Genomic DNA, 21,693 nt, shown 5'->3' on the forward strand with positions numbered 1-21,693 from the left:
TATATGCAGTCCGTCGTTAAGCGAACTGTTGTTAAGCGGCACATGCCTGTACTACATTTTACAGTTGGAAGTTGCCAAAAACAGTCATAAAGCATGCTCCAGTAGTCTTCCAAGTAGCATGCTGCTGGAGCACTAGTGGGAAGCTATCCAGAGCACGTAAGCCAAGGATGGGTTGGGGGAAGGCAAAATGGGAGTAGGATAAGGAAAGAACAGGAGATGGGGAGCTATGGGAGGGGTGGATCCAGTGGCAATGGCATGCATCGGGTCCTTTCTCATCTGGAAGGAGCCTCAAGGCCCCCTTTCTCAACTCGGACTTGTGCGAGCGCCAGTTCCAGGAGACCCACTGTAGAGTGGGAGGTATATGGAGAGGAGAAAGGGAATCTACCTTTGCTGCTGAATACAATATGCCCATTTTTTGCAACTACTGATCAAGTGGGGGAGGGGGGTTTGTAAGATAGGGTTGGGCTGACAATGTAGGTTATAACGCAGTGCTCGCAACCACTTAAACCATCTTCTGCTACATTTCACAGGATCTGCTCAGAATAGATCCTTTAATATGAACAGCAGAATGTTACCTGTCAGAGGATAAAGAACTATGGCATGTTGCTGAGTTTCATGGCATGTTGGTGTAATCAAGACCATACCTTTTCCTTTGCAGACATGAATGACTGTTATGGATGCACGGATGAAAACTATCCAAACCAAAAAAGAAATGAATGTATTCCAAAGATTGTGACCTTTTTGTCCTACAAAGACCCTCTAGGGATCGGTTTGGCCTTTGCTGCCCTTTTGCTCTCCTTGACCACAGCTCTGGTGCTAAGAACATTTAGGAAACATCACAACACTCCCATCGTCAAAGCCAACAACCGCAGCCTCACCTACACCCTCCTTATCTCCCTCCTGCTCTGCTTCCTCTGCGTGTTGCTCTTCATCGGACGGCCCATGACAGTGACGTGTCTCCTCCGACAAACTGCTTTTGGCATCATCTTCTCAGTGGCTGTTTCTTGCGTGCTGGCAAAGACCATCACGGTGGTTCTGGCTTTCATGGCCACCAAGCCAGGAAGCAGGATGAGGAAGTGGGTGGGGACAAGACTGGCCACCTCCATTGTTCTTTCCGGCTCCCTCATTCAAACAGGCATTTGTATTGTGTGGCTGGCAATGTCTCCTCCTTTCCCAGACACTGACAAGCATTCAGTGCTGGAGGAAATTGTATTGGAATGTAATGAGGGATCTGTGACTATGTTTTACTGTGTCCTGGGCTATATGGGCTTCTTGGCTGTTGTCAGTTTCTCTGTGGCATTTCTTGATGAAGCCAAATTCATCACCTTCAGCATGTTGGTCTTTTGCAGTGTTTGGCTTTCCTTTATTCCAGCATACCTGAGCACGAAGGGGAAAAACATGATTACTGTGGAGATCTTCTCTATCTTGTCCTCTAGTGCTGGGCTGCTGGGCTGCATCTTTTTCCCCAAATGTTACATCATTGTGCTGAGGCCTGAGCTGAACAACAAGGAACAAATAACAAGAAGAAAAGACTGACAGCCCAGTCCTGTCTGAAACCCTGAAAAGCGACTGCCAGTGATGGAAAAAATTGGTGTTGGTTGATTGACGCACTTCAAAAGAGTCAAAACTCTTTAAAGAATTTTAGAAGCTTTATTCTTACGATGGTAGATCAATCACAAGCCAATTTACAGGATCCTGGATAGAGATCTTCTTTGCCTGCTACTCTAGTCTCATTCTTCCCAAAGACCATATCCCATCAGTAACCTTTATGCCTTGACATAAACAAGTTCAGGAAAAGCCTCTTCCCCCCAAGTACTATGTCATTTGAACCTCATTTACTATTCACTACCTTGGTTATGAACGATCTTGGTGAACCCTACAACTTTGTAATTCCCCAAAAGGGGTTTCCAACTATTGTTCTCATCAGTCATTGTGACACTGTAACTCCTACCTGGCACAGAAGAACACGGTCAACCTTCTGGCTCTAATTTCTGTTCTTTTCCTAAACCTAGAAAAGAGAATTAACCATTTAGGTTCTCACCTTAAAAGATCAGTCAATGGCTGACCTTCCATGTAGCATGTATGACTACATACATATTGGTACTGGGCACAGTGCTCCCTACTCCCCATGTAGCATAAACGTGCTTTATGGCATGTTTATAGTACCTAGCGCACGGGCTAGGGATCAGTGCCAGCACTAGGTAAGCATAGAATTGGCCCTTAGACCGACAGGATAGAATGCTATTGGTCAGAAGAGAAAAGAATTATGGTATTTTGTTGAGTTTCATGGCATGGTACAGTCAAGACCACATCTTTTCCTTTTTAGACATGAATGACTGTTATGAATGCACAATGCTGGTGCAGACACAATGCAGCCCCGAGGAAAGGGAACAAGCATTCACTTAGCTAGAGGAGGCCTCTATGAAAGCCCCCCAACTACAGGATGCAGCGCATGCCCTGTTGGCAGAGCTGCTCCAGTGCTGGAAGATTGGGAGGATTTGGCCCAAAGTGTACTCCCTGACTGTATGCCAGGAGTTACCTTCAGACTCATCTTACACATCTTATACATGGAGTCACGTTTAAAAGAATGTGTGGAAATAGATTTTTTTTGTCTAACTGAATGAGTGTGTTCAGCTAGGCACTGTTTTTTGAATCATTGTTTTTATTTTCCTTATGGTTCTATAATTAATCCTGTTGTTTCTGCATTTATCACCTAATTCTCTGTAGTCTTTTTCCTGCTAAACTATACAGCTATACCACTGGCCAATACACAGAACCTGAGCAGCCACATTGTTTTTCCTGAATGTGTGCATGTTACAGGTGGTTAAAAAGCACTGCCAGAAACACAGCCCTTTCATGAACATATACAGTCTTCCTGGACTTTCAGACCATAGACCAGTGATTTTCAACCTTTTTTTGCCTCTTGGCCCACTGACAAGGTACTAAAGTTGTCAAGGCATCCCATCAGTTTTCTGACAATTGACAAGGCACATACTGCTGTTGGTGGGGGGGCTCACATCCCCCAATGGCCCTACTAATAAATGACCCTCCCCCAAACTCCTGTGTCACACCTGCAGACCACCAGTGTGCCAAAATATAGTGGTTGAAAATATGGCTGCCATAGACCATAGTTTCCCAAAGTCTGGTCCATAACTTACTGGTGGGTGTAGTGTGTCATGGGTTCCCCCCCTGTCCAAACTACTTCTGGTCGGTTCCAAATTACAGCCATTCCAGAAGCATTGGAAAGCCCCAGAGACCTCTTCTAGGACATGCTGGGCCAGCGATCCAATCTATTGGCCTCCACAGGCCTTGGAATGTCCTGAAGAAGCTCTGAAAGTGGCTTCCAGTTTTTGGACACAACTTCCAGTTTAACCGGAAGTCGCTTCTCATCATTTCTGTGGGCCATTCTGAGGCCCACACAGGTCAATAGTGTGCATTGCTGGCTCAGTGTGGCCCAAAAGAGGCCTCCCGAGAAGGCCTTGCAATGAACATCATGATGCAACCCACTGTGGAGGACAAGGTGTGTCGCTGTGCTGGAAAGTTAGGAAACCACTGCAATAGAGTATTATTCTTGGGTGTCCTGAACTTGCTGTAGGTCATTCCAAACCTACATGTCCCTCACTCTTAAACAATACATCTGTTGACACTTCAGAACCAAAAATCATTATTTACTTCATCAATTCCACAGGGAGTACCAATTATGAACTAACAGCTTTTTTTTGTTTAATTATCTTAACAGAATGTAATTAACTCAGGTACTTGTTAAAAAAAAAAAACTCTATGAAGTTTCAGTGGCAGCTGGGAAAACGTTCAGTAAAGACAGGGATGGACATGATAATTATTCCCAGAACTACCATTTAGAACTAAGGCAAGAAACAGGCAAGGAAGCATCAGACGTATCTTGGGTACTTTAGACGCTACATTCCAGAGTCCAGGTATTCTAGGAGACAAAATACCATTCATTTTGGGAGAGGAAATATGGAGACTGTACTTAGGGGGTGAGGAGCAAGTCCTGTGCTTAGGATGCTGGCATTTGTGTTGCTGTCTCTGGAAGTGCTGCTTCTGTGGGCCTGCAAGGCTCACATTGGTAAGTGCCAAGTCCGTGATCCACACCCTCCACTCCACATGTATCATCAGCCGGGAGATCTCATCATCGGAGGGGTTGCTTCTCAGTCCTTCATTCTTGCCGATTCAATAGACTTCACCGAAGAACCCCCACCAACATTACTCGAACAGCTTACGTAAGAAGTTTGTTCTTCTATCCATTTATTTCATCACTTGAGTGATGAAATAATTCATCACTTAAGCTCAGACCTTAAGGCCCAAATACTAACCAACTTTTCAGTGCTGGCATAGCTGTGCCAATAGGACGTGTGCTGCATCCTGCAGTTGGATGGCACTCACAGAGCCCTCCTCAAAGTAAGGAAATGTTTGTTCCCTTCCCTCGGAGCAGCATTGCCCTTATGCTGGTGCTAGAAAGTGGGTTAGGATTGTGCCCTAAGAGCTGCAGCCGCAAAACAGTGGCTCTTAAACTGACTGCAGAAAAGGTTAATTGCATGAAGGAAGTTCTGAAGAGTAGAAACACAGAGAAGGAAAGTCACTCCATAGATGCTTCTAAACATTAGTTGACTTATTTGTATAACAATTTATTTTTTTCCTCACTTGTTTTTCTTCTTCCATCAATTGCTTTCTCACATCACATCACATTCACCAGACAGAATGACTGACTGACTGACTGACTGACCCAAACCAGATTATTACATAATACTGCGTTTGTAGAGCGGCTTTCAGGAAGAAGGCCCAGGGATACCTTTCTTTGACGAAGATACTACCCAAACTGTCCATCTCGATATTTGAAACTTAAATATTTGAACTTTTTAAAAGAGTGAACTTGATCTTATTTCATGTGAAGTACATTGTAGTGGTCTTTGGTGTCATCACTCCAATCACCCTGATCATGTTAGTATCTTCCTGACATTTGATACCAATATGGATTGGTTGCTACTTGCTGTGTTTCATGACATCTTCTTGTGCCCTTCTCTTTCTAATGCAACACTACAACTATACAGCACTCCATCTTAAAGGTGAAACATGTGTTTGTATGATGGGGCCTACACCTCTTCATGAAAGGCAAGGCATATGATGTTAAAAAAAGAAAAGGGTTTCAACACATGCAATACCCAGTTTCAGTCATTCTGTTATGGTTTGGAACACCTTCCTGATAAAGACTGAAACTCTCATTCTAGGACAATAACAAAACATTACCAACACATCCTGGCTGTGGCATTTGCAGTGAAGGAGATCAATGAGAATCCCCACATCTTACCCAACGTCACTTTGGGATTCCACATCTATGACAGCTACTTCAGTGACAAGTGGTCCTATCATGTCACAATGCTGCTTCTGTCTTCCCTGGAGAGATTTGTCCCCAACTATAAATGTGACATGCAGCATAACCTGATAGTGGTCATTGGAGGACTGGACTCCCAAATCTCCCGTCATGTGGCAAGTGTCTTGGATATTTACAAAGTTCCACAGGTAGGATACCCTGGTCTCTTTGCTTACAGTTCTATGAGAATTTAAGGCTTCATTCATATGTTCACTGTTATTCCAGACTTTGCGGTTTGGAGAAGTGGACCTATGAATCAGAATAGGGGAAAAAAACTATAATGAGGATTCAGTCTTATATTGTTCTGGGTAGCTATGGAGTTGAGGAAGCCATGCATTTCTGCAGTATTACAGGTCAATTTCACAGAAACATGCCAATCAGTGCTTTCATGCTTGATGCTATTCTGCTTTGTATATGGCTCACTTGGCATACTTAATGCTTCATTCATTTACAGTTCCTGGTATATAATTTGAACCATGCTATGTAGATAGAACCATGCCAATCCAGGAACATCAAAGGGAGGGGTGACTATTTTATTGCTGGGGTGGAATGTAGCAATGTTGTAGCTTTATTCTTGGGGATCAGTAAGTCATACTGTAAGCCACCAATATACCTTTTGAAAGCGAGGATGAGTGATCTTTTGAATAAAGGAAACATCTTTTTGAATAAAGATCACTTGTTCAATGAGGTGCATTGCAGTCACTCTGTTTCATGATTCCAAACCTCAGGAATCTCTGTGAAGGGTTGCACAGGGCTCCCTGCACCTCCAGCAGTCTCCAGCAGCCCTCACTGAGTCCAAGTAAGTGAAAACACTCCCACTTCACTCCCTTTAGGGACACGATCCTGGAGATCGCTTCCCTGCCTCTCCTCTTCCCCTGCACCTTAAAGGGACTGGGGAAGCATTACACAAACTGGTGGGTGGCGACTTGCCAGTTAAAGAGCCACTGCCCTACTGGATACAATGAAATTTACTTCTCAGTAGGCATGGATATGATTGTGAGGAAATGTAAGCAAGATTTTACTGCATTGTGAACATCTTATTCTCTTAATGTGGGATTACCTAGGGCCCTCGTGTGCACATGCGAGTTGCATCAGTGGCAGATTGCAAAGTGCCCAATGTGGCAGAATTAGAACACCTTTCACTATAGACTTGCCACCCCCATTGCAAGCAACAATGAAAGCACCCCCTTCTCGAAGCAGGTCATTCCCCTCCTTGCTATGCTCCTCACATACAGTCATCAGTTGTTGAAGTTCTGAAGGTATAATGACATCAGATAAGGGTGTTGGAGTGTTTGTATTTGAAGTGCAGCTGGCATTCTATGTTATGCGGCTCCTGAATCTTGTGTAGTTGATATGGAATGGAAGTTCTGAGGCCGGTAATATCCTGAAGCCACAATACACTAGCGGCGCAATCCTAACCACTTATGTCAGTGCTTTCCAGCACTGACATAAGGGCAATGCAGCTGTAAGGTAAGGGAACAAACATTCCCTGAGGAGGTCTCCGTGAGTGACACCCAACTGCAGGATGCAGCACACGTCCCATTGGCACTGCTATGCCAGTGCTAGAAAGCACTGACATAAGGAGTTAGGACTGCGCCCTTAGTGTTGTCACGAAAGCCACTGTTCTCTCAGCCTCAGATACTTGTCAGTAACAAGCGAATAGTAACAATAACACTCTCGACACAGTTGTTGAAAAAATTGCTGAAACACAATGTACATGAAGTGTTTTAAATTCTTGAAAAAGTCATATAAATGCTATTTTTTTTTCTCTTGGCCCCACCTGGCCATTTTTCATTAGTTCATCTATGGCCCTGCTCCACAAATGGATGATAAAACCCCAGGACTGCCCTTCTTCCAGATGGTCCCCAAGGAAGCCCTTCAGTATGCAGGGATTCTCTCTTTACTTCTGCATTTCAGCTGGACGTGGATTGGACTTGTTACTGTGGAAAATGAAGACGGAGAAAGATTTGTGCAGATGGTGTCTCCAGTGTTTTCCCAGAGAGGCATCTGCATTGCCTTCGTAAAACAAATCCCCCGAATGACTTTTGTCTCTGAAATAAGTGAGATGTTCCAACAAGTGGCAAAAATCCACAATATAATTATGGACGCTAAAGCGAACATAGTCGTTGTCTATGGAGAATCAAATTTTATGACAATTCTGAGATGGTTGCCATATCTATCAGAACAGGCTAGTGGAAAAGGTAAAGTTTTCCTACTGACTGCCCAGATAGAGTTTGTACTGAATCCCTATCAAAGGATTTGGAATGCAGAAATATTCCATGGTGCAATATCCTTCACAATGCACACCACAGATCCACCAGGATTTCACCAGTTTCTTGAGAGCAGAAACCCATTCAGCACCAATGGAGATGGCTTTATCAGAAGTTTCTGGCAAAATGCATTCAACTGTGTCTTCCCAGATTCAGACCAAGGCACAGTGAATGAAGATATCTGCACAGGGTATGAGAAGCTCGGAAGCCTTCCAGGACCCTTCTTTGAAATGAGCATGCTTGGACACAGCTACAGTGTTTACAATGCTGTCCATGCTGTGGCTCGTGCTTTACATGCCCTGTCGTCGTCTACATACCCACACAAAATCCTACTTGAAGGAAGGGAACTGAAGCTCTGGAACCAGCAGTTGTGGCAGGTAATGAACTCGGCCTCCTCATGCAGCAAAACACCATGAATTAACGATTATAGCAGGCCCATCTCTAAATAAACTGTGTTCAAAATTCTTCCTTTGTCCCATTTCCCATTTTCTTTCTGAGCACTTGTAGACAGAAATGCAGAATTGACTCTTTTGAACACGTATCTCTGTTCTTCTCCCTCTTCTCTATAAACTTCTCATATGAGTAACAACCTCTATTCAGTGATACACAGCGCACTCCAGACTGCATGTTGGGCTGGCACAAGTCCCTCATGATTTGGCAAGTCCGGTGCTCGGAGGCGCGCCGACCTGCGGAGGCTGGCAGAAGCCTCTGCGCCAACAGAGGCTCCAAGTCTTGCGTCAGCCAAGCTCAGCCAACCCAAGACTCCAGGATGGACAGGGAGGAGGCAGGAGGGAGGTATTCTGGGACAGGGGGAGGGCAGGCAGTGGGTGGCTCTGGGGGTAGGCAGGTGGAGAGCGGGGCAGGGATCTGGCAGTTATACCAGATTGCAACCCCCATTACAGGGGAGCTCTGAGCAGCTTCAGGCCACTCCGCCCTTCTCAAACTTGCGCCACCTCAGGAGGTGGCCCAAGTCTAAGGAGACCCATAGGAACCAGGGTACCTTACCCAGAGGTAAGGGGAAATGTTTCCCCTTACCTCTGGCTGAGCCACTTTGGGCCCCTATCCTGCGCTGGATACAGCACAAGCCTCTTGGCTTGCCTGTTCCTGCGCAACATAGGATTGTGCCCACTGTAGTTTTCCTTGAATATAGTGTTCTGCTTGTAGCCTCTGGGTTAGTAAAAACAAGTGCCTCAGTCATTGCATCCTCTTCCAGCAGTCCTGGAAGTCTTCCATCAGTCTTCCATCAGTGTTCTCCCATCAGTCTTGGCCAGCCCCAAAACTGACCAGTGATCATTCTGCAGATCATTGGAGAATACTTAGTACCAAGTACTTCCTTGTGAAAGAAAAATATACAACTATGAAGCAGGCTGTGTCCCAAGCCCTTTGAGTCTACATTCTAATAGACAAAAAAAAAAAAATATAAAGCAAATTAATAAATGATCATCTCAAATATCCAGCTGCAGGCTTTCTACATGTTCTTTCGACACGTTCTTTTTCCATCTAGTTCCTAAGAATCGTCTCATTTAATAACAGTGCTGGGGACAAAGTTTCTTTTGACCACAATGGGGAGTTAATTGCTGGATTTGATATTATCAACTGGATTATTTCCTCCAATCAATCCTTTCATAGAGTGAAAGTTGGGAGTATGGATCCCCAGGCTTTTCCAGACCAGGCATTCACCATCAATGAGGATGCCATCACATGGCACAGATGGTTTAATCAGGTAGGATGATGTTGTTGGCAAGTCCAGGAAGACTTCCTGTACTGAATGAGCACTATATAAGTTTTGGCCTTGATATGCACAGTTACTTTCAGTGAATAGAATTCCCTATAAATACTTACTATGATGGAGACATTTTATGCTTTGAAAAAGAGCTGATGCTCCAGCTGCTTTTGGCTTGCTTGCTGAGCTCCTGCATGCATTGGATTCAGAAAAGCTTAGTGGGACTGAATATATTATTTAACAACGCAATCCAGACTGCACGTTGGCCCAGTGTAAGTCCCTTGTGCTGACCCAAGAGGGTCACAAACATGCCATAAGGCACAAATGTGGAGGAGGCAGAAACGTGCCCCCTCGTGAGTCGGTTAGGCTGGCACGGCAGAGGCGCACCAGCCTGCAGAGACCGACATAATCCTCAGTGCTGACGTAGGCACCAAGCCTTGCGTCAGCCAACACAAGATTCTGGGGTGAGTGGGGAGGAGGCGTACTGGGACGGGGAGATGTCGAGTGGTGGGTGGCCCTGGGGCAGGTGGGTGGGGAGTGGGAGGTGAGGCTGGGATCCAGCAGTTATGCCGGCTCCCAACCCGTTCCCCGGGAGTTTGCAGCAGCTTCAAGTCGCCTAGCTCTCCTTGGACTTGTACCACCTCAGGAGATGGCACAAGTCTGAGCAGACCCATAGGGGCCAGGGTGTTTCCCCTTACTTCTGGCTGAGCCACTTTGGGCCCCTATCCTGCACTGGATACAGTACAAGCCTCTTGGCTTGCCTGTTCCAGAGCAGGATCAGATTGCGCCCTAAATCGCTATTCTGGTGAATGGATCTAAGCTCAAAATGAATGTTCTTCAGCATTCAGCTAATTCCATCATTAGGACCAAAGTTAATGTTGCTCAAAACGCATGGCTTCTGCTCATTATTATTATTATTATTAACAGAATTTATATACCGCTTTTCAACTAAAAGTTCACAAAGCGTTTTACACAGAAAAATGAATTAACTAATGGCTCCCTGTCCCAAAAGGGCTCACAATCTAAAAAGATGCAAAAAGAACACCAGCAGACAGCCACTAGAACAGACACTGCTGGGGTGAGGTGGGCCAGTTACTCTCCCCCTGCTAAAAAGAGGAGCGAGCACCCACTTGAAAAAGTGCCTCTTGCCCAATTAGCAGGGGTATGCCAATATGCTTCCATTCTCTGCATCTACTAATCATTGCCACTCAAAGCAGGTGTGTGAATTAGTTTCATTGTGTTCAGTGTTAACCGTCCTGTTTCCTGCGGTGGGCAATGAAGGAGAGGCAACACAAAGGAGGGGAAGTATTGAATGCCTTGAGGAGGGACACAGGTATTTGCAAGAGGCAGTGGCGGGGCCCTGGAGGTTCTGTCTCCCAGAGCAATGGCCCAGCCACTGGGGCCTCAGCAGAGAGTGTGGGGGAAGGGGGTTGCGTCACCTGGGCCCTTCTCCCCCAGCTGCTAGGGCTTTTTGGCTCCTAGCCAGTCTTTAGTTCATAGGCAGGCTGGGTTCTTCTCCCTCCAGCTGCCTGCCCCAGACTGGCTTCATCCTTGGCCCAGCTGGGCTTTATGCTCATGACCAGCCCCTCCAGGCCCCGCCCCTTCCTCCATGGGAGGGTTAAAAGGCTGACTGGCCTCTTCTGGCCCTTCCCCTCACTGCTTGTGAGAGCCAAAAGGTTGGAGCCTGGTGTTCCTCCCCTCTTCTTCCTCTCCTGGCTCTCCAGGCCAGTACTCCACCTGCTGCTGGCCTTGGGGCCTGTCTCCTCCTTGCCCTGAGCTGCCCTCTCACCCTGCAAGCCTGTTCCCTCCAGGTTTCCCCCAGGTAAGTCAGGGGGACCCTGACAAATGTCAAGGGTTGGTCACATGAGACACTGTCAACTGTTATTAGCCATCGGAAGATCTAACCACTTGGCCAACTCCTGAAATTTCAGATCCAGTAGCACCTGCTGCAGATTTGTGATGGAGCACTTTGGAGAACCACGGACAAATCAATGAACAGTGGAACTCACATAGGAATTTTTTTGAAAACTAATAAGTTTTTATAGCATTGTAATAATGTTACACAGTAAAGCTGGGTCCACAGTAGACAAGATGGCTCCAGAGAAATAGGTTAAGATCATATTTAACTCTCTGTCGGTCACCTGCAAGGAATCCTCAGACCTATACCAGCTCCTTATCTGGTGTAAGTCTGAAGAGAGTCAGGGGGCTAGGGAAGGACAGAGGGGATGTGGTATGTGCCATGATCACCCCTTTCCAACACCATACTGTCTCCAGCTCCCCACCTGAACCTCTGGGTGAACTGCCCTCAACCCTCCTCTAATCTGTCCCCTGATTGGCTCCTTTTGGTTTTCAAAAGAAAAAGAGCAACTGTTTATAGTATACCAAGTGGTCCATATTGAGTCCATTCACATATTGCTAAGATGCTTCATCTCTTTCATGAATACAAAAAGGCTCCAGAAAGCTAAGGATTTAAAGCACATTTTCCCCATGATTCTCCATCTCATCTTTCACATATGTTTCAGGTTCAACCTCGTTCTGTATGTAGTGAGAGCTGCCATCCTGGATTTAGCAAGAGAGTGAAGGAAGGGGAACCATTTTGCTGCTATGATTGCATCCCATGTCCAGAAGGGAAGATTTCAGACCAGAAGGGTAAGAAATGGACTGCACAGAGGTATCCAACAGGAGGACTGTAATCCTATCAGATTAGGAAAATGCTAGGGTTACTTCCACCTTCATGGGGAACAATGCTACACTGGCTAATATAAATCAATTTGGTCTTCCCACTAAACACAGGACACACCCCCTTTGCAATCCTTAAACCCAGTTATAGAATTCTTTGAAAAGGTCAACAGGCATAAAATGCTTTTATGCGAATGCCCGAAGTCTACGAGCAAAGGTGGGAGAACTGGAATGTCTGGTGACAAGGGAAAATATTGACATAGTGGGCATAACGGAAACCTGGTGGAATGCGGAGAATCAGTGGGATACCGCAATCCCGGGCTATGAACTCTACAGGAGGGACAGGCAGGGGCGTGTTGGAGGTGGGGTGGCCCTTTATGTTAAGGAAGGGATAGAATCCAGCAAAGTAGAGATTGAAGGTGGGTCCGACTCCACCGTAGAATCTCTGTGGGTTAAATTACCAGGCTTGTGCAGCGATGTAATACTGGGGGCGTGCTATCGTCCTCCAGACCAGAAATCTGATGGGGACCTTGAAATGAGGAAACAGATCAGGGAGGTGACAAGGAAGGACAGGGTTGTAATCATGGGGGACTTCAATTATCCTCATATTGACTGGGTCAATTTGTGTTCTGGTCACGATAAGGAAACCGGATTTCTTGACGTGCTAAATGACTGTGGCTTAGATCAGCTAGTCACGGAGCCCACCAGAGGACAGGTGACTCTGGATTTAATTTTGTGCAGTACACAGGACCTGGTTAGAGATGTAAACGTTACTGAGCCATTGGGGAACAGTGATCATGCTGCGATCCGTTTTGACGTGCACGCTGGGGGAAGAATACCAGGCAAATCTCTAACAAAAACCCTTGACTTCCGACGGGCGGACTTCCCTCAAATGAGGAGGCTGGTTAGAAGGAGGTTGAAAGGGAGGGTAAAAAGAGTCCAGTCTCTCCAGAGTGCATGGAGGCTGCTTAAAACAACAGTAATAGAGGCCCAGCAGAGGTGTATACCGCAAAGAAAGAAGGGTTCCACTAAATCCAGGAGAGTGCCCGCATGGCTAACCAGCCAAGTTAGAGAGGCTGTGAAGGGCAAGGAAGCTTCCTTCTGTAAATGGAAGTCTTGCCCTAATGAAGAGAATAAAAAGGAACATAAACTGTGGCAAAAGAAATGTAAGAAGGTGATAGGGGAGGCCAAGCGAGACTATGAGGAACGCATGGCCAGCAACATTAAGGGGAATAATAAAAGCTTCTTCAAATATGTTAGAAGCAGGAAACCCGCCAGAGAAGCGGTTGGCCCTCTGGATGGTGAGGGAGGGAAAGGGGAGATAAAAGGAGACTTAGAGATGGCAGAGAAATTAAATGAGTTCTTTGCATCTGTCTTCACTGCAGAAGACCTCGGGCAGATACCGCTGCCCGAACGGCCCCTCCTAACCGAGGAGTTAAGTCAGATAGAGGTTAAAAGAGAAGATGTTTCAGACCTCATTGATAAATTAAAGATCAATAAGTCACCGGGCCCTGATGGCATACACCCAAGGGTTATTAAGGAATTGAAGAATGAAGTTGCAGATCTCTTGACTAAGGTATGCAACTTGTCCCTCAAAACGGCCATGGTACCAGAAGATTGGAGGATAGCAAATGTCACGCCTATTTTTAAAAAGGGAAAGAGGGGGGACCTGGGAAACTATAGGCCGGTCAGCCTAACATCCATACCGGGTAAGATGGTGGAATGCCTCATCAAAGATAGGATCTCAAAACACATAGACGAACAGGCCTTGCTGAGGGAGAGTCAGCATGGCTTCTGTAAGGGTAAGTCTTGCCTCACAAACCTTATAGAAGGTCAACAGGCATGTGGATGTGGGAGAACCCGTGGACATTATATATCTGGACTTTCAGAAGGCATTTGACACGGTCCCTCACCAAAGGCTACTGAAAAAACTCCACAGTCAGGGAATTAGAGGACAGGTCCTCTCATGGATTGAGAACTGGTTGGAGGCCAGGAAGCAGAGAGTGGGTGTCAATGGGCAATTTTCACAATGGAGAGAGGTGAAAAGCGGTGTGCCCCAAGGATCTGTCCTGGGACCGGTGCTTTTCAACCTCTTCATAAATGACCTGGAGACAGGGTTGAGCAGTGAAGTGGCTAAGTTTGCAGACGACACCAAACTTTTCCGAGTGGTAAAGACCAGAAGTGATTGTGAGGAGCTCCAGAAGGATCTCTCCAGACTGGCAGAATGGGCAGCAAAATGGCAGATGCGCTTCAATGTCAGTAAGTGTAAAGTCATGCACATTGGGGCAAAAAATCAAAACTTCACATATAGGCTGATGGGTTCTGAGCTGTCTGTGACAGATCAGGAGAGAGATCTTGGGGTGGTGGTTGACAGGTCGATGAAAGTGTCGACCCAATGTGCGGCAGCAGTGAAGAAGGCCAATTCTATGCTTGGGATCATTAGGAAGGGTATTGAGAACAAAACGGTTAGTATTATAATGCCGTTGTACAAATCGATGGTAAGGCCACACCTGGAGTATTGTGTCCAGTTCTGGTCGCCGCATCTCAAAAAAGACATAGTGGAAATGGAAAAGGTGCAAAAGAGAGCGACTAAGATGATTACGGGGCTGGGGCACCTTCCTTATGAGGAAAGGCTACGGCATTTGAGCCTCTTCAGCCTAGAAAAGAGACGCTTGAGGGGGGACATGATTGAGACATACAAAATTATGCAGGGGATGGTCAGAGTGGATAGGGAGATGCTCTTTACACTCTCACATAATACCAGAACCAGGGGACATCCACTAAAATTGAGTGTTGGGCGGGTTAGGACAGACAAAAGAAAATATTTCTTTACTCAGTGTGTGGTCGGTCTGTGGAACTCCTTGCCACAGGATGTGGTGCTGGCGTCTAGCCTAGACGCCTTTAAAAGGGGATTGGACGAGTTTCTGGAGGAAAAATCCATTATGGGGTACAAGCCATGATGTGTATGCGCAACCTCCTGATTTTAGGAATGGGTTAAGTCAGAATGCCAGATGTAGGGGAGAGCACCAGGATGAGGTCTCTTGTTATCTGGTGTGCTCCCTGGGGCATTTGGTGGGCCGCTGTGAGATACAGGAAGCTGGACTAGATGGGCCTATGGCCTGATCCAGTGGGGCTGTTCTTATGTTCTTATGTTCTTATGTTAGTTAGAAGGTAGAATGCTGATGAAGAAGAAATAATGTGATGTCTCACGTAAATATGTGTAAATGTGCACATGCATAAGTTACCACTATTAACTGTCAATAAAATTATGATTAATTCTGGAAAAAAAATTGTAATAAGACTGGTGAGTGGTTTGGGTGAAATCAAAAGAGAAAATGAATCTTTCAAGGGCGAGGAGTAGCTCCCTCGCTGATTACAATTCTTATGCTTATCCGTGACCCAAAGTTGGTACTGCATCACAGAAAATTCATTGATAAGTACCCTCCCAACTTTTCCTCTAAGCAGCCATCACTGATGATGGCTTGTACCCCGTAATGGATTTTTCCTCCAGAAACTTGTCCAATCCCCTTTTAAAGGCATCCAGGCCAGTTGCCATCACCATACAGAAAATTCATTGATAAGTACCCTCTCAACTTTTCCTCTAAGCCGCCATCATTGATGACTTTGTAACATGACAGTTGGGCATTCCAAAGCATTTTTTTTTTTGCACTGTACATTGCTGTGGGACTTTTGACATGTTTACGAAGACTTCGTTATCAGGTGGCATTCCAGACCTTGGGGCTTACAAGCCAAATTACTGATTTAGGCCCACAACTGGAAATGCTATTGGTCAGAGGATTAGGAATGATGGTATTTTGTGGAGTTTCATGGCATGTTGGTATAATCAAGACCGCATCTTTTCCTCTGTAGACATGAATGACTGTTATGAATGCACAGATGAAAGCTATCCGAGCCAAAAAAGAGATGCATGTATTCCCAAGGCTGTGGCCTTCTTGTCCTACGAAGACCCTCTGGGGATCTGTTTGGCTTTCATTACTCTTTGTCTTTCATTGGTCACAGCTCTGGTACTAAGAACGTTTGTGAAACACCACGACGCTCCAATTGTCAAAGCCAACAACCGCAACCTCACCTACACCCTCCTCATCTCCCTCCTGCTCTGCTTCCTCTGCGTGTTGCTCTTCATCGGACGGCCCATGACAGTGACGTGTCTCCTCCGACAAGCTGCTTTTGGCATCATCTTCTCAGTGGCTGTTTCTTGCGTGCTGGCAAAGACCATCACGGTGGTTCTGGCTTTCATGGCCACCAAGCCAGGAAGCAGGATGAGGAAGTGGGTGGGGACAAGACTGGCCACCTCCATTGTTGGTTCCTGCTCTCTTATTCAGACCGGCATATGTATTTTGTGGCTCACAACTTCACCTCCTTTCCCAGACACTGACACACACTCAGTGCTTATGGAAATTGTATTGGAATGTAATGAAGGGTCTGTAACTATGTTTTACTGTGTCTTGGGCTATATGGGCTTCTTGGCTATTGGCAGTTTCACGGTGGCATTCCTTGCCAGAAAACTTCCTGACAGCTTCAATGAAGCCAAGTTCATCACTTTCAGCATGCTGGTCTTTTGCAGTGTTTGGCTCTCCTTTGTCCCAACCTACCTGAGCACCAAAGGAAAATACATGGTAGCTGTGGAGATCTTCTCTATCTTGGCCTCCAGTGCTGGTCTGCTGGGCTGGATCTTTTTCCCCAAATGTTACATCATTGTGCTGAGACCTAAGCTGAACAACAGAGAAAAACTAACAAGAAGAAAAGACTGAAGCATTTCACGCTTTGGTGTTCTTTGACCTTGTGTGTGTGTACAAAACACTATACAAAACACTATCTGTGAGAGTTTCTGTCCCAGCAGTTACCATATATAGATCTTTCTTGAAGGACTCCAAAATGCTCCCTATATTAAATATGCATGTAGATAGCTTAATGAACATTTCTTTAAAGAGAAACTACTACTTAATTGCTACTATTTATTACTATATACTGGGTGTATATCAATCTTGTGAGACTCTGTTAAAACATATATGTCATGCCTGAAAATCTTCCTCCGTGTGACAACAGCCTCAATGGAATTGTAATTTTTCATCAGCAAATCTTCATTGGGGAAAAGGTTAAATATATCATTCTTGCCCTCAAAGGCATAGTTCCAAATCATATTGAAAGTGTTTTATTTTTTCAAGAATGGGTGACTCTTCTCCATCACGTTTCGTGGCACATTTCTCAAATTTGCAACAGTTTTCCTCGCTCTCATTCACACAAACTTACAAGCACCATTTACATCATCTTTCTTCTGGGAACAATCAGAGGGAAAGCAGGATTATGTTCACAAGCCCCCTCCCAATTGTCAAGATTTACAAGATGGGCAAAGGTAGACATTTTACCTCCAACTCTTCCATAACTTAACCCATTTTTGCCCGGCCCACAAGTGTACACATTTGGTCCCTGTTGTGTATATGCAACGTTGGGCAGAAATGGCTTAAATGGATGGATGGAAACAAGAAAGCTTCCTCAGACCGCTAGCATAGCTAGGTGGGCTGGGGGTGTAGGAACCCAGGCAGCAAGCCTGGAGGTGTCATCAACTGCCACCGACCTTCCTTAGACCTCTGTGGCTTTCAAGCCACATCCTTGTCCACTCTTCCCTTCTGTGCCCACCCATCTAGAGGGAATAGGGGTGGTTGGGAGGTTGACATGTGCACTTGGCTTACTTTGCATTTGACATGCAGTGCATTCCTATACATGTCTCCTCAGATGAAAAATTTGTTGTATTCAGTGGGACTTGCTCTCATGGTAGTGTGAAAGCATGGGAGTTTCCCGATTTGGTTTATTAACGCACCCCCCCCCCTCCAATGCCAATTGAGAGATTTAGGACCCAGGAGACACCCTCTCAAATAGTAGGAGCTGAGTGCTTGCCTCATAGCAGTACAGTACAAGGAATCTTCTTTAATACTGTCACTGCATACTTACTACAGTACTAGCCAGTCCATACACAATTGATTCTCTGCAGAGTAGGCTGATCTGTTGGGGGAGAGGGACAGCAAAGACACGACTCAATAACCACCTCCTTGGTGCTTTAAATAGAGCCTGGCTTGCATGGGTGCCCTGCTGTTTTTTTTTCTATCCATTACACACAGCGAACTCTGCCTGCTCCCTCTCCTGCTGCTTTTACAGAGCCAGTGCCTAACCTGCTGAAGCAGCTCTGCAGGCTGCCATTGTGTATTGTAATAGGGGTGCCTTTGTGTGAGTCCTTGTGCCTTCTTTTTTTTACTTGTTGAGTCCAGAAAGGCTCTGCCTCCCCTACCTCTCCTGAATGCATGTCCTGGTCTCTTGCTGTTGGACTAAACAGATGGCATCTGTTCAACTTCAAAAAATATGTTTTTCATCATCATTTTTACAGACAGTACTCAATGAAGAATTAAAGACTACTGTTAATTTAACTTGAGGACTATAATTAAGTCCCCAAGGTAAATATACAGTACTAGTAATCAATTACTTCTAAAAAATAATGGAGTTTAAGTGGCAACTACAAAAATATACAGTACAGACCGGGGTGAACAGAACTACCATTTAGAGCTAAGTCAGATAAGGATCATTCACTCTGATTTTTGATCTTGGATGCATCAGACAGTGCATCCCAGGGTCCAAGCATATTAGGAGACAAAACCAGCATTCATCTCAGGCGAGTAACTACAGAGTTTCTGGACGTATGGAGAGGATGGAGGCATTTGTGTTACTGTTGCTAGTTCGCTTGATTCACTGGATATGCAAAGCTCACCTTGGTAAATGCCAAGTCCACAATCCACACCCTCCACCCCACAAGTACCATCAGCCAGGAGATCTCATCATTGGTGGCATTGCTTCTCAGTCCTCCATTATTTCTGAGTCAACATCCTTCACTGAAGAACCCCTACCAGCATTACGTGACTATCGTATGTAAGGACTTATGCTTTTTTGGTTTTTATTTCTTATTTGGTTCTTATTTTGGTTCTTATTTATATTTTGCTCCAGCTTGACTATGGGTTTCCTCCCACTGTTTGTGGCTACCTCCATCCATCTCCTCCATGGAGGATTTTTCTAAGTCAATTTGTATCACTTGTGCACATTGTTTGGTTGTGTGCTTTATAGAAGCATTCCTTTTAGAAGACTCATCTTGATATTTGAAATTCGGATATTTGAACTTTTCAAAAAGAGTAAAGTTTATCTTATTTCATCTGAAAAACACGAGGGTTGGGAACCTGAGGTAGTGACTCAGACTTGAGTTGCGAAAATGTCTGATTTTGGGTGACTCAGCAACTCGTGAGTCCCATACGTGGAAAACTCTGAAAAAGACTCAAGTCAGGGCACTGCCAACTGGGCACTTGTCCCCACGAGTGCAGACTCAAGTCTACCTGTGTATCGGTGTGCTTGCTTACTGTTTTCATGGTGCGAAAAACCTCGTGGGGCCATTATTCTGATAGGGCGAGCAATAGGGATGTTCCAGCCAGGAGGCAGGAAAGCGTTAATGTTGCAATGAATGGGGGAAGGCAGGACTGGGCTTTTTTCCCCATCTCTGATAGGAAGGAAGGAATGGATGAACATTGGACAAAGGATGGGCATTCTGATATTTTCATTGGCTGAGGGAGAGCAGGAGGAGGCGCCAAGGGGGGTTCTTGCCTTACCTTTGGCTACAGAAGCCCAGGGAAGGGGAGGAGGCAGGGATGGGGGGAGGGAGATCCACCATGCCTGGTGGGGAGGGGGAAGCCTTATTGATTGACTGGTTGCAGTGTGAATACTTTTAAGTAGGACTGCAAAGGATTGGGTCGTCCTGGTAAGCCTCGCAGCTGCTGCACTTGACCCTCCTCCCTCTTGTCGCTTCTCTCCCAGCTCTCTCGCAGTTCCTCCAACCCCTCCCACCCAGTTTACAGATGATATGGGGCAGCAGGGGAGCAGTTAAAGAGAACTCTGACACACACACAGAGCCCAGAAGCAGCCCCATTTTTTCTGCAGCAGGCTTTTTAAAGGGGGCGACTCTACTTGAGTCCTCTAGAGTCATTAAAGGGTGACTCAGCAACTCAGAAAGTGGCCCCATTATGACTCGTTTTCGAGTCCAGTTGCTGGGGGTGGTGACTTGGCGACTCGACTTGAGTGAAGCCATGCTGGGTTTTCCCATCCCTGAGGAACACTGTAGTAATCTTTCACTTCAGGAATCTCAGCACTGTGATAATCTTTGTATCCTCCTGACATTTGATACCAAAATGAATAGGTTGCTCGGTGCTGTGTTTCATGACATATTCTTGTGCACATCTCTTTCTAGTGCAACATTCTAAACTACTCAGTAGCCTAGCTGGCAAATGACACACATGAAGGGGCCTACACCTCTCATTTATTCATTTACTTATTCATGCATTCATTCAATTTATTTATTTATATCCGAGTTTATATACCACATTTCTCATCTGATTTTCTTCAGATTTATCAAGGTTTACACAGGCAGGCAGTTCTCTCTCTCTCTCTCTCTCTCTCTCTCTCTCACACACACACACACACACACACACACACACACACACACACACACACCCCCTGTAGGGGTTTTTTACAATATTATTCTAGTCATATAGAACCTTCACACTCCGGATGTTATCCTTCGCAATGTTATTGTCTCTATGGCTGTACATTTCATGCCCTCTGAGCCTTTCACAGGCAGCTACAAATCACACATGCAGGAAAGGTAACATATACATGTTACCTTCATGAAAGGTAACATATACAATGTAAAAAAAAAAATGAGAAAAGCTTTAAACTTGTGCAGTACCCAGCTTCAATAATTAAGCTATGCTTTGGAATACCTCTCTGATAAAGAATGCAACTCTCATTCTAGGATAATAATAAAACATTACCAGCATGTCCTGGCCTTGGCATTTGCAGTGAAGGAGATCAATGAAAATCCTCGCATCTTACCCAATGTCACTCTGGGCTTCCACATCTATGACAACTATTTCAGCACAAAATGGACCTATCATGTCACGATGCTGCTTCTGTCTTCTCTGGAGAGATTTGTCCCCAACTACAAGTGTGACATCCAGCATAAGCTGACAGCAGTCATTGGGGGACTGGACTCCCAAGTCTCTCTTCATGTGGCAATTGCCTTGGATATCTATAAGGTTCCACAGGTAGAGTGTCTCTGTTTATGGGATATGGGGCTGTAACACTTCATTCACACTTCCTTTCTCCCTTCAGATTTCATACTGTGGTTTGACGACAGGAAAAAAAGCATTAGAATGGGAACATTTGGAAAGGGAATTCAGTATCATATTCTTGTGGGCAGCCACTCAGTTGGTGAACTCAGGAATCCTTGCAGTATTACCAACCACATTCACAGAAACACCCTGTTCAATGCTTTCATGCTTCATGTTATTAATGTTTTCTGCATCATCTACTGATCATTTTGCCTAATGAATGCATATGAATAATTACCATTTTTTTTAAAAAAAAATGAAGATATAATAATAATAAAAGAAATTACCAGCATGCCCTTTCATGACTCTAAAGGACTCGAGTCAAGTCTCCCCCTCTAAAAAGCCAACACTGGAAAAAAATGGGGCTGCTGCCAGGGGTTGTGTGTGTTGGAGTTCTCCAATTAGTTTGTGGAA

The 21,693-nt window shown here is 45.3% G+C and overlaps 1 protein-coding gene across 1 annotated transcript; it reads left to right on the plus strand.

The window, feature by feature from the left end:
• Positions 1–4,125: 4,125 nt before the first annotated feature.
• Positions 4,126–16,833, plus strand: LOC136653412 (vomeronasal type-2 receptor 26-like). The gene is made up of 4 exons (XM_066630312.1): positions 4,126–4,241; positions 5,247–5,538; positions 11,905–12,031; positions 15,932–16,833. Exons 1-4 carry the CDS (start codon positions 4,126–4,128, stop codon positions 16,831–16,833), a joined length of 1,437 nt encoding a protein of 478 aa, XP_066486409.1.
• The last annotated feature ends 4,860 nt before the right edge of the window (positions 16,834–21,693 follow it).

The sequence above is a fragment of the Tiliqua scincoides genome, chromosome 5, assembly GCF_035046505.1.
Source record: "Tiliqua scincoides isolate rTilSci1 chromosome 5, rTilSci1.hap2, whole genome shotgun sequence".
Lineage (NCBI taxonomy): Eukaryota > Metazoa > Chordata > Lepidosauria > Squamata > Scincidae > Tiliqua > Tiliqua scincoides.

Excerpts from the sequence above, each read along its gene's own strand:
- LOC136653412 (XM_066630312.1), top strand. The coding sequence starts at position 4,126 with ATGTATCATCAGCCGGGAGATCTCATCATCGGAGGGGTTGCTTCTCAG. Across the intron at positions 4,242-5,246 it reads ACATTACTCGAACAGCTTAC|GACAATAACAAAACATTACC; the intron begins GTAAGAAGTTTG and ends CTCTCATTCTAG. Across the intron at positions 5,539-11,904 it reads ATATTTACAAAGTTCCACAG|GTTCAACCTCGTTCTGTATG; the intron begins GTAGGATACCCT and ends CATATGTTTCAG.